Genomic DNA, 13,652 nt, shown 5'->3' on the forward strand with positions numbered 1-13,652 from the left:
AGCATGGAAATGACTTGTTATCCCTCTATTTGTAACTTAACTTTAGAGTATTTGCCCTGCAGAATGATGCATGTTTTTAACTTGGTAGTTAAACTTGTAAACTCACATAAGACGCATAATAACGCATAATAACTCATAGAAGAGTATTTCACGTCTTAAAAAGTTTTGCAAAACTAAAAAAAGCATTAAAAAAACATTAAGATTTCATGGTTGAAGCTTCTGCGTAACTTTGGTTTCCATCCTTATTTTGCTTTTTCAAAATTGCCACTTGTATTTCCAAAAAAGGAACCGAATCAAAGAGTAAATATGACATCTTAATGTTGTGGAAACGAGAGAGCAGATCTATTCCAAAGTGTGCTATTTCACTCGCAGAAATGTTTTATGACTCAGTCTGTATTTTCAGTTAGTGACGCTGTTTGTGTTTCCTCCACCAGGCTTTTGTAGGTTAGTACCCCACCCCCGTTCTCCTGGTACCTGGACCGTCCACTTTGAGGGAGCCGACTGTGACAGCCACTTCTCTGCTGCTGACAACTCTGAGATGGTAAGACATTAACGCTACACGGACTCCCACTTAGTCTCAAAACTGCTCTTTGTGTGCGTGTATTTGTGTGATTTTGTCCGTGCACGGAGGAAAATGTTGGAGAAACGGAGCAGGGACGGTGCAGGGGCGGTGAAGACGGTGTGTTCTGTCCACTGAACGCACAAAAGCTGTCGCTTCGTCTGCTGTGATCTCAGAATGAACATTACAGTAACCTCCTCTAGTGTCGCCATGTCTGTTGTTTACATCCCACACATACGGTAGTTGCATACAGCCTGAGCTCTCTGGTGTGCCCTCTAGAGGTATCCTCCAGTAACACACGTAGTGCAGAGACAAGTATGTGAACAATTACGTTCATGACACAGCCGATGGTGAACGCAAACGCAAGGTTAAAAAGCGAGTACATCTCCGGCCTTAACTAACTTGGGTTCATTCTTAACCTTGCAAACAGCAGTCGAGAAAATCTCCATCCCCTGGTCCATTTAGTTGCTCTTCTGGAGCTTTGCATCACATCATCATGAGGTTGCTTTCTCATCTGTTTTCTCCAATGTCAGGGATGAATTTGAATCACCCCTCTGTGTTAGTCTTCTAGGGTTCGAGCCGTCCTCTGCCCTCCATTTAAAACTGTGCATCAACGTTACATAAACTCCCTTCTGTTGCTCTTCTCGACCTTTTCTGGCTAAACTCCTCGTTCCACTGCACGGCGTAATTCAGGTGTAAATTATACTGGATTTACTGGGTTTAAGCTCGATGGTAGATAAATTCCAGCAGTGATTCCAAAATGAGAGCATGCTTAATTTTCCAGGTGGATTTAGGACTAAAAATGGTAAAAATATCTTGAGGAGAAGCTCACAGCAGACAATATGACGGCACCGCCGACATAGTTTGACTATTTTTAGAGAAGTTTAAACCTGGAAGTTGCTTTGATTCACATCCAGAGGTGTGTGTGTGTGTGTGTGTGGTCTCCCACTTGGAAGGCAGTGATTACAGTGACTTCAGAAGGGGCAATTTACTTCTCGTAACAACCTTCAACACACACACGGGGACGCAAACACACACACAATTTAATCAACACCAATCACTTTGCAGAAATTAGTTAGTGAGCCTGGAGCAGTAAATGATAGACCTCTCTCTATGCACACACACACACACACACACACACACACACACAAGAGCAGCCACTTCCTCTGTAATTGGTGTGTTTATCCCTGCTCTACTATTTCATGACTGTAGTCTCGACATAATGCAGGCGTCTCACACACACACACACACACACACACACACACACACACACACACACACACACACACTTTGATAAATGGTGTGTTCGGGCAGACGGGAGGGGGCGGGGTGAGGCTCATGTAGCTCATGGTTCTGCTCTGTTTCCTCTTTAGCATAATAACTTGTTGTATTAACATCAGCTTTAACCAACACTAAAGGACGGTTAGCTTCTATTTAATTATGTCTTTTCAAGCAACGGTTGTTTTTCTTTTTTTTTTAAATTATTGTTCAATTATTAAATCCTTATAAGACACAAGGTAACTGCTTTCCTTCTGGTAGAAATACTTCAGGTTATGTTCATTTTCTCTGCCTTCTCCCGCTTGTCCAAACCTCTGTGAGACAGGGCTAGATATAGACGCTAAAATGTTTCAAAAACCTGCCTCCCAACCATCTAAGGAAGTGCTTTTTCTGCTTCAATCAAACAAAAATGTACCATTACATCTTTGTCAGGGACATGCTAAGGCACAATAGCATTAACACTACAATAAACAGCGTTAATTATGGCAGCTATTTTAGATTTAGTCTCAGTCTTTAGACAAAAATGTTTATAAGTTTTAGTCACCTTTTAGTCATTTTTACCCTTTATAGTTTTAGTCCAGTTTTAGTTGACGAGAACTCAAAACATTTTAGTTCAGTTTTAGTCAATAAAAAGTCACATTTTAGTCTGAATATTTTCTCTCTTGAGAAAACATGACCCCCCCTCCGGTCTCCCTGTTCTCGTTTTTCCCTGTTTGCTTCAAGTAAAATTAAGACTTTAGGACACAGCATCTAACGATGACTTTTCATCTGGTCTGACTGAAGCAGACAGCCGATGATTGCTCCTTTTTGTGCAGAAGAAGTGTCAAATGACGTGTAAAACGCCCCTCATTCTGTGAGCGCGCACAGAGCCTGAAGCAGAAAGCCTCAGTTAACAGAGAAAGTTCATAACAACCTTCATGATACCTGTTATCTCTAACTGGTGCTTTAGGCTTTCCTGAGCCAGCTTACTTAAAGAAAGCCTGGGTGTGTTGAACTTGCTTAGAGGTGCAGCCCTCTGTTTTGCGTGGATGCTTCATGTTGTTGTCAAGCTGCCGCTTTGGGACATCCTCACCTGTATGGCTGGGTCGGATTCAGGGGGATCTGCACACGCTACTCAACCAATTTAACCAGTTACAGGAATGCATTGCTTGTATTTTGACTGACAAATTAGACGCACAGCGAGGTAAAATATGCATTTTGAATGTCCGACAGCCCACCACAACATTTTAGCCTCGTCTCGTTCACAAATCAAAACATACGTGTCTTCAGAGTTTCAAACTGGGGAGTTAAACCGAGATGACAAGTAGTATTTTGTTTCTTTTCATAATGACACACCTCTTGTATACCACATTTTCACACTGCACTGTAAAGGTTAATTCATTCCCATGGTTTGATTATGCGTCCATTTTTCCTGTCTCTTTACTTCTCTCCCTGCAGGATTCTTACTGAAAGGAAAAAGTGTCTAAAATCTTTATGTAGACTTAGTTTTACGTAACACAAAGTTAATGGTGGCTGCAGGCATAAAGCTGCTTCTGTTTTATGGTAAAAGCCTTATATAAGTTTGCATGCAGAAAGCTTCAACAGAAGGGTTTGTTCACATTTTCACGTCTCTCTGAAAACAATACTGACATACCCATATGCACACTACAAGGGTTATTGTTTGCTGTTGTTGTCCCTGTTGTCCATACCCGCCTTAAAAGCGATCTGTGAACGTTTGCTCATAATGACACACTGAGTGACATCACAAAGTGCCGTGTGTAGAAAGACCTGTGTGAAACCTGGCATTCACAGCAGCCTGCAAACTGAGCTGAGAAACCTGGGGATTACAGCAACATACTTTTACCTACAGATGTGAAACTTCACCCACGTTTAGTCTGGACATCCAACATTGTTACATTATATATATATGTCTTAAAATGTGTAACAGCATAATACCCCCTCTTTAAATAACTGGATGTTCCTTCTGTGCTGGGACTTGCTAAGTGCTACTCATGGTGATTCATGTCGGGTCTCTCTTTAAATAACATAAAGAGTACGGCCTACACCTGCTGTTTTTGTAAAGTGTCTCGAGATAACTTTGGTTATGATTTGGTGCTATACAAATAAAATTTAATTGATTAATTGACTGTACCTACTCAGAAATAAGTGATATAAAAGGCGTTTTCACATCATCCCCAAGTTAAAGGTGTTCTCAAAACTGTTCTTTAAATAATTCAAAGTTGTTTCAGTCTTACAGCGGCTACTGTGAACCTACCCAACTACTGCCTAGGAGTGTTAGCTAAGTGAGCACAGTTTTAGTAACTTTTTTTGCTCGTGACAGAGTTGTATTCTGGTTTTTATTATAATAGCTGGTTGTCTATTGTAGTTGTAGGAGCAAGAGTTGTGTTGTAGTAGTTGTGCGGTTGTTGTTCTGGGTGTTCCTGCAGACTAATCAACTCAATCCTTCTGCATTTGCACCAGAGGGCCATCCATCCACACAATTAGCTAAGATGCAGACATGCTTTAGCACAAGTCAGACACGAGCTTATTTACTTTGTCAGAGAGTTTTTTCATGATGTGGGAACCTCTGCAGCTCGCTCTCTTTCTTTGTTTCCTTACGTCTCCCCACCCAGTCACCCAGCCCTGCTCAAATGAGCCCTGCTGTGTATATGTGTGTATATATGTGTGTGTGTGTGGGTAGCCATGATGTGGTTTTCATTCTTGACTCGATTCCAGCGACCACAGGTTCCTCTGTGGTCTTCCCCTTTCCCCTTTATGCCTCCTTCATTCCTTCCCTCCCTTTTTCTCATCCCTCCCTCCTCGTGCTGCACAGTCTGGCTTTCAGAGGCAGACCGAGGGAACACTCGAGAGGACGTTCGCTGAATTTCCCCCCGAGGCTGTTAAAGGTGCATCTATAAAGAGGTTTCATCCTCACTCACAGTTTGTCCTTCCTGTCCATCTCTCTTTTCAGCCAATGAGGAAAGAGCCGGAGGTGGTCACAGTAACCCTGAAGAAGCACAACGGCATGGGCCTCAGCATCGTGGCTGCCAAGGTAGGAAACACCACCTGGAAGCAGCTTAATGTGAGCATGTGTGTCTCTGTGAGTGTGTAAAAAGTTACATCCAAACTGTAGCTGATCTTTTCAGAAAGTTTTTTAAATAAGAAAACTTCTCTTTCAAGGCAGGCGTCATATTTTCAAAGGCTTTCATAAGCAGAACAGTGACGGATTGACAGGAAATCCTAAAATAAGTTGGATGTTTTTATCTTGGCTCTCGAAGAAAGCGTGCGTTGGATTTGTCTCGGTGTGTGTGTGTGTGACACAGTGTTTTAAATAGACTGCTTTCCTTGTTGAGTCTGACAGCAGAGCAGAAACTAAACAGTGTCACTGCACAGAGAGCTCTGGGTGACTCCTGGACATGAGTGTGGTCTGTCTGGTTTGCTGTTGGTGGGTGGTGGGTGTTGAGGGTGGGCTAACTTGGGTGGGACTGCAGGATCAGTCTGCCCATGTTTATTTGTTCACACACCTTTGATGTGCTCCCACATTATACACCCCACTGCTATTTTCCAGAGTTAAATAAGGTGCAAAGATTCAACAAAAGGTCAGCTGAGATAATCAGAAAGATGAATGAATAATAATGCATTATTTTAATGTTAAACAAGTTGCTCTTTTTGCTGTCAGAAAAGTATCTTTATACGACATACTGGCCAAAAGGAAGAAGGTTGCAGGTTGATTCAGAGTTACAAACTTACTCCAAAAGGAATATTAATGTGCGCAGTGGAGGCATCTGCTGGGTAACATTAACATAGCTGGATACAGATTGACATACTGTAGACAGAAAGGTTAAATAATGATTAATTCTCTTTTCCGCAGTCTAACATGTCAATAATAAAAAGTTAACATGCACTGTAAAAAAGGATCTTTGAGGGTAGTAAATAAAATCCATGCAAATTGTGTAAATTATACTGAAAGTTTTTAAGTCAGCAAGTGAATTGAAATGAGTAAGTTTACCTGCAGTACCTAATTTTCAACAGTAACTATGGTAATCCAAAATAACGTTCTAAACTTGTTCTTGGCTGCAGCCAGGGTTGAATTAATTAGTGTTCACCAGTGTCAATGTGCCATCGGGGTTAAAGTCAAGATTCCTGTTTTGCTGTGTATCATATGAATAAAAGTGTTTATTTATTTATTAGTCAGATATACCAGACGATTTGTAGTCGGCGTAGTCCTCTCTTGGTGGTTGCGCTGGCTGACTTTCCTGAGTATTAGTAAGTAAATTAACACGAGCAGGCTCATGTTGTTGAGCAGAATTTATTTTTATTTGAGCATCCTGGACTCCCAAAAGGCTGCACGGTGGTGCAGTGGTTAGCACTGTCGCCTCACATCTAGAAGGTTCCTGGTTCGAATCCCGGTACAGATGAAGTGTGCTCGAGTCTCCATGTTCTCCCCGTGTGTGCGTGGGTTCCCTCCAGGTACTTCAGCTTCCTCCCGCAGTCCAAAGACATGCTCTTTGGTGACTCTGAACTGCCTGTGAGCATGAAAAGTTGTCTGTGTCGAGACTTATTATGACTCATTTTTATCAAGTAATTAGTTGTGTAATGTTGAGTAGAATTTACCTAATTTATTATTGTGTATCATAGTTGTTTCATGTAGGTACTCTTCACTCAAAACATGGTAAAATTTACTCATTCAAAAAAAGTGCAAATTGTTACCTCAATTTTATTGAGTAGATTGTTGAGGTTGTTTTTTATAGTGTGGAGAAGCAGGGGGACGACTTGAAGCGAATGTCCAAGCGGCTCTAGATGTAATTAATGGGATGTTAAGAATTATAGATCTTTAAATTTCAATAGCAGAGTTTTCCAGGCTTCAAAAAACAAATCAGTGTATATAAATATGCATATATTTATGTCAATAGGCAAATTGTTACATTGAATTATGTTCGTGTGTCGCTGTTTTTCTATGGAGTATCAGATTTTTATCCTCTGTGGCAATTCAGGACAGAGTCCAAAACATTATTTCCCTACGGAGGCATTAAAGTGTATCTTAATCTTAATCTTAATTAGCTTTAAATGTAAGACTGCAGAGTCAAAGCTAACATGCAGCTCATATCTGGAGCAGTTTACAGTTCTAACATCTAAGGGCCTGTGTCCAGTTGTCCAGTGACGTGTTTTTTCCGCTCTGGCGACGCCTATTTTCTACACAAAATCTATGCAGTTCAGTGTTTTCAGCGCTCTGTTAAAAATAGATCAACTTATGGAACACCGCGCTCGTCCATGTCACGTCTCCCTCACCGACCAATCAAAATCAAGAAGGGCCGGGGCTTAACAACTTTGTCGACAGCAATGGCAGAGGAGAAGCGTATCGTTCCATCTTTTCCAGGGTACAACTTCCAGGTCTAGAGCTGCTGCTGAGGTCAGGACACGACTCCTTTTATTGGTTTTATTTGTAAAATGGATATTAAGCACACAGAGCGATTTAAAACAGACTTAACGGTCACTAACAAGGCAGAGAACTTTCGTAACCTAGCAACAGTAAGTTGCGGTGAGAAGCGCTCTGAGGTCGTTGGCACTGCCAGAGCAAAAAAACGCCATTAGAGGACACAGGCCCTTCAATAACTGAAACCAACAACTGGATCTTACATAAACAGTGTCTATCATGTAAGAGAATAAATCCAGCTGTCATCAAACAACCTAATCACCAGCAGTTAAACAAACAAACCTTCATCACCCTCTAATTTTATACTGAAGACTGATCATCAGCTGACTCATCCGGAGCACTGAACAGCGTGACAGCATCATTTCCCCGGGTCTTCATCGCTGACATCTCCTGCAGACTTCCTGCTGTGTTTCTGTTTGTGTTTGGAATTTTAAATTTCTGTCTGGACCTACAAAAAGGACCAGAGCTCAGACATGGTGTGCACTTCAGGGCCGCCGCCGCCACGTCATGTAGTGCTTTGATTATAATTTCAAATGGCAAAGAATTTAAATGTGGCACAGTTGGACGTCCACTTTGACTAACAAATTTCCTGTGGGGGGAAACCCTGCTCTTACAAGCCAGACAGTTACGCAATGCAGTGTCAAGACCCCTCTGTCAACACATTTTGCCAAGGGTTTCATAATACATGCATGAATATTACCATGTAAAATGTTTTGTGCTGCATTTATGTGCAACATGCATGCTCTTTATGAAATGTTGGGTGCAAATAAGTGTTCAAAGAGTCGTTTCCAGGCAGCACATGTGAGGCTAAGAGCTGATTTATTGTCTTGCATCCTGTTTTTGTGCTTTGCTGCTTTTTTTTACAGCCACCAAGGAGGTTACATTTTCTGTGATGTTCAGCAGGATTACAGAAAAACTACAGGCCAGATTTGTATTAAACTTTGTGGAATGGTGAAGCCTAAAACAAGGAAGAGCCAAATACATTTTGGAGTTGATCTAATGAGCAAACAATAATATTTACCACATTGTAACACAGGAATCTAAGGCAAAAACAAAGCTTTACAGCAACCTTAAAGGAGCAGTTCACCCCTGGAAAAAGCCCCTATCAGTCAAAGTGGTGTTCTCTGTAATCGATAGAAGCGATAATATTTGAAATTGGCGCCATAGCTGTGGAGAAAGTTGTACAAACAGCTCGTGGTTTCGCCCATTCTACAATCCTACAACACCCAGCATGCACAGCGCCCCTCCCTCTGAAAGGAACGGCCCAGCAAGAGACGCTGGAGTGAGATACTACCGTTTCGCTGCAAGCAACGGCTCAGAGCGAGACAGAATCAGAAATATGATGAGATTATACCGGTGGATCGTCTAAAAACTCTTCAGGTCCGCAGTCTACATTTCAAACCTGACAATTTTGTACGAGACGTGACATCAGAGGCGGGCGTCCTAGATTGAGGAAGTGTAGTTTAGAGAGCTCCCTGGCCTCCGCCGTAGCCTGGCGGAGGTTTTCCAGGGCCCATTGGAGAAGCGGATATCGTCCTCCAAAGACACAGAGCGAAATAGCATTTTTTTCCTACCAAGCTCCCCAGAATTGCAGGATAGGACTGAGGTTGAAAATCGGTGAACTGTCTCTTTAAACGATACTGTAGGAACAAATGTAGCAGGTGTGGAAGAAATGTTGGCTTTAGGCCTTGGCCGAGGTCTGTGCTCTCTGAGTGCCTACTTAGTTTAATGATAAAGTAGATAAAGTGCATGAGGCAGGACAAAACTAAAAGTATTTGTTCTTTTTGCAGAACATAAGGACTCTTTCGGTCTGTCAGAGCAGAGTGAGTTTCCTGCTGAAGGCGAGAGCTCTTCCTGTGTGTCTGCGTGTGTGTGTGTGTGTGTGTGTGTGTGTGTGTGTGGGGAGGAAGGACGTGAAGGAAACCTCCTCGCTCTGTTTGTTTTAAAAGCCGTGTGGACGAACGAGGAGGAGAAGTGTGTGTGTGTGTGTGGGATGGGAAAGGCAGGTAGAGAGAATTTTGTCAAACAGCTGCTTGAATTCTCGGTAAACTGGGCTGAGCCTCTGTCCTGTTATATAACCACGACTGTGTCTGAGTGTGTGTGTGTGTGTGTGGTATTTGCCTGGTGGAGCTGCAGCGGGTCTCCACCTCAGTCTGACCAGCCGGCGTCCCAGCCGACACTTCACCTCTGGATCTCCGCCTGGAGTCTCTGTTTCTCAACAAACACGCTGCAATTAGGAGCTCGTGGAGGAATTTCTCTGCACTCGGGCACATTTAAGGAATTTACTGCTTCTTTTTTTAACCGCACATTGGAATTTATACAGCTTTCTAAACTTCAGCCACAAGAGTTTTTTAATACTTTTTTTTACTACCTTTTTAAAATGCCATGCTCTAAACTTCCACTACTTTTTGCTGCACACAGAAGAAACTTTTTGTCCCACTTTTCTAGCCGTAAATAGTGATTTTAACCTCAGACGTTCGGCTGAATGGATTACTCCTAGCCGGTATAATTTTGGACTTGTCGGTGCATGTTCGCAAGGTGAAGCGCTCTTTAGGATAAGAGGAGGTGTGTGCATTAGTGTGTGTGTGTCCCAGTCTGGACGTCCCAGTGTAAAGTGGAGAGCGACGGCAGCATGTGGTTTTCTGTGGTGGGCAGGAGAGACCAGGTAATGCTTCAATAATGTTGTGCGTGTTCGAGACAGACAAAGACAGTCTTGTTATCCTACATGTTCTTGTCACAGGCTTCTTCATCGTCTGCTCGGCGGTGTTCTGTTTGAATGAGCTAAATATAACTTTGTGTGCATGTGTTTCTTCTAATCAGTCATTCCCCTCGGTTCTTCCTCAACTTTTGATCCTCTTCTCTGTTTGTTCATGTTGCTGTGGCTCCTTGCAAACTGACAGCTAGTCGAGGGTGCACAGTGAGGTTTCCAGCAGCTGGTTGTTATTGAAGGCATCCCTCCAGTGTGATAGCCCTCTGGTTTGTCTCTCGCCCCTGTTTGCTTTCAGGGCCGTTCTGATAATGGTTAAACTAAGGTACACACATGTGACACAGGTGGTCAAAACACACATGCAGTTTTGGCAATGTGCTCGGTAAGGTGACCCACTGTTTTCACCTGTCAGAAGATTGATTAATATAACACTGGTTGGATTTTTTCTAACTCTTTATGTGGATTTAATCTTACGAGATGCTTGAATTAAATCCTGCAGATATTATGCACAAGTCTCATCTTAAAATTAAGGTGTATGCAAACTTTGTAGGCGCAAATAGATGCACATTTATTAACTCAAATTAGGTAAATTTGCATATTCTTGCAAGTTCCGTTTTTATTTACAAATCTGCATCATGATTTTTTTTATTTCTGCAACTTTTTGCACAATTTTTGGTCTGAGGAAAGCGTGTAGAGAGGCTTTTCCTTAGTTTTAAAGCAGTTAACGTTGTAGGCAACATCTGACTACTACAACATTAATTAAATGTTGTTTGTCGAGAACTTAAACAAACCAGTTTGTCAAGCAGCTATTGCAGTGATTGATCCGTAGCGTCATATTAAACATGACAAACACGTGAGTGGAGGAGTTTGCGGTCTGTTGTGTCCTTACATAATTTCTATCAGTCAAAGCCACGTGTGTTTTTGTTTTATAGTATTTTACACGTCATTTACAGCTCCTGGCTCTCCTCACCTCACAGCTGGGAGGTGAGGAAACACTGCTCCCTCCTCCTCCTCCTGAGCTGGTGTGTTTGCTCCTTTATCTATAACCGTAGAAGAATGCCAAGAACAGAACATTCCCTCTGTGCAAATGTAAAACAAATGAAGCTAAATTTGCAGTGTGTTGCAATCCAGGTTTCGGAGAGATATGACATTGCTGAAAAGGAGAGAGAACTTCAAACCAAAGCCCATTCAAAAATCCTAGCGTTTAAGAGAGCTTAAGCAGCACTTACAATATACTATATTTATTTATATCAAGACGTACCTCTGTAAAATTACTTTTTTCACGATGTCTTGCATCAAAAACAGCGAATAATATTAAAAGTTTCCCTTTTCTTAAGATGAAATTGAGCCTAGTGGAAGAGGAATTAACCACAGGGACCGTAATAATCTCTAAAGGTCTGCTGTCATTGTCCTGCCATCTTTGAACATTTAAAATCCAGCACTGCAGCGTTAAACTGCTGATTTTTTAAAGGGAGTTTTGTATTGTTTATGCAATCATTGCCAAAATTGGGAAGCAGAGTCTCTAACTGAAGTACAATTGAATGAAAGTTTCAACCTTTAAGCACATTAAAGTCTTGGTCTGTTTGTTTCCACAGAGTGTTTGAAGTATTTGTTGTGTGTGTTTGTTTGTTAGCTGACCTAATGGTGCTTAAAGTGGAACAATAGTATGAGAGAGTTACCCCTGTGAGAGCTGAGACAATGGGAGGATGTGCCGCACACACACACACGCACACACTTTCCTGTAAAGCTGCAGGCAGGAGGTGTTTACAAGGTGTGTGCAAAGGGAACATTTGCACATCTTGGCGCTCATTTTGAAAGCCACCAAATGCATCGTTTGTAGATTCACAACTTGGCAAGATTTCATGGAAAAACTGGGACATGCAGGAAAGAGGTGCACTGTGCCGTCCTCTTCTGTGCTCGCTAGCTGAAACGTTTCCTGCCGTTAGAAAGAAACTTCAATGTCGTCCCAAAATCTTCTCGTTTGTTTTGTCGTGGGGGACTTTTTGACTTCATCTCTGCTGGTGCCAGTGCTAATCACTCAGCTCTACTTAAGCCGCGTTCCTCTTGAATCTCCTGAATTCAAACTTCTGTAATCCTCTCCCAGTTTCATTCTGAGACTTGTTGGATTATTGTGTTGGAAATGGAAATGTGTTGACAGAAGGAGGAGACATTTTCAAGTATATTTTTGACCTCCTTGGGAGAACAGTATTTCCCTAGATTATAGCTTCCTTTCTCTATTTCTGTGCACGCTCGCTGGCATGGAGCGTAAAACTTCTCTTGGGAGGCAAACAGCAGTAATTTCTTTAACTGTTTTTTTAGTTTTATTTCATATTTAATTGGTTTCAGACCTCATTTGATGACAAAGCTGCAGGATGTTCATACTGGGCATATGTTTCTTTCAAATTACTCAATATAATCCTCTTAATGCATCTTGCAAAATCATGTGACTGTCATCAAAATGACTCAAACTTTGTCCTATTTGTTTTTCTGAATTCAACCTTTCTGCTGTATCAGATGCACCAGATCTGACCTGAGTTGTGATCACTTACATGTCCTCACTTAGAAAGGTAATATTAGTTTGTGTGCAGATATAACACATCCAGAATAAATGTTATTTTAGGCAAAAGAGAGCTTTCATTTCTTGATATTTTGGTTCGTCTGTAGCGGTGAAAGACGAGCTTCATCAAAGAGAGTAGAAACATTTTCTGCAGCCTGTGTAATCTTCACTTCTCTCACAGGCTCAGGGGAGGCTTTTAAATCTGCAGCGACCAAAGCTCACTTCAGGAAATTGATAGAATTGTGTCCATGTTGCAGCTTAAACCAAACTCGTATCAAATACAATTCAAACACAACCACAGGGTTCGAGCAGAGAGCGTAAAGCTGCCACAGTGCGTGTACGCCAACATGACGGAGCTTCGGTTGGGAGCATGTTTAAAGAAGTCGACTCCTTCGGGCTGTTTCTGCTTGTAATAGAGGCCTGGCTGCTTTAAGGTGCACTTGATTTGTTTTGTCAGGGCACTTAAACGCACCAGAGCTGTCCATTAAAACACGGTAAATCAGACAGTAAAGCTCCCTCTGGTATTCCTGCTATTCCTATTGATATGACCCCTCGATGTAAAACGAGGTAAGGCAGGTCTGCAGGCGTTTTGAAGAGTTATGTCTCGAAGTGGTTTAGAGAGAAAGGTTTGTTTTTAAGCTGGTGATGTTTGTGACGAGCAGCACATCTGTTTGCACTTTGACCCACACCCAAACATCAGCTACTCGTTTTATTGCTTCATTATCGCGACAAACCTGCTGTGTGTCTACATGTGCACATTTCAACATGTCCGTATATATGCAGTTAGCACATTCTCCTGTGTTTGCATTGCAGAAAGACTTCATGTAGGGAATTATATCTAGCACGTGTTGCATTGATAATTAAACAAGCTTGTTGAACTTTAAGGCTGAAAAAAAAATGCATTCCTGATATATCTTCCACTTGATCAACCAAACATGGCTTCGCACCCTTGGGAAACAGAGGAGGTTGCAGTTCCATTGCACCAAACATTGCTGAAGCAGCGAGGACACCACGTACCACATTGATTCCTCAACAGCATGTAAATCAAATCTCTAATTGCAAACTGCACCACAACACCAGATGGTTTGTCTTTATAAGAACAAACAAACTTGTCTTGTAGTCCAGACACAAAGACTCT

At 41.9% G+C, this 13,652-nt stretch overlaps 1 protein-coding gene across 7 annotated transcripts in view; it reads left to right on the top strand.

The window, feature by feature from the left end:
* afdna (afadin, adherens junction formation factor a) overlaps positions 1-13,652 on the top strand; it is a 122,146-nt gene that overhangs the window by 73,350 nt on the left and 35,144 nt on the right. For all 7 annotated transcript variants that reach the window (XM_069657319.1, XM_069657321.1, XM_069657323.1 and 4 more), the window contains 2 exons: positions 435-541; positions 4,788-4,868. In XM_069657319.1, the coding sequence (XP_069513420.1) occupies positions 435-541; positions 4,788-4,868 (188 nt within the window). The remainder of the gene's footprint in view (positions 1-434; positions 542-4,787; positions 4,869-13,652) is intronic.

The sequence above is a fragment of the Semicossyphus pulcher genome, unplaced genomic scaffold (genome assembly GCF_022749685.1).
Source record: "Semicossyphus pulcher isolate SPU_LCO1_2020_fin unplaced genomic scaffold, fSemPul1.0.p SCAF_11, whole genome shotgun sequence".
NCBI lineage: Eukaryota > Metazoa > Chordata > Actinopteri > Labriformes > Labridae > Semicossyphus > Semicossyphus pulcher.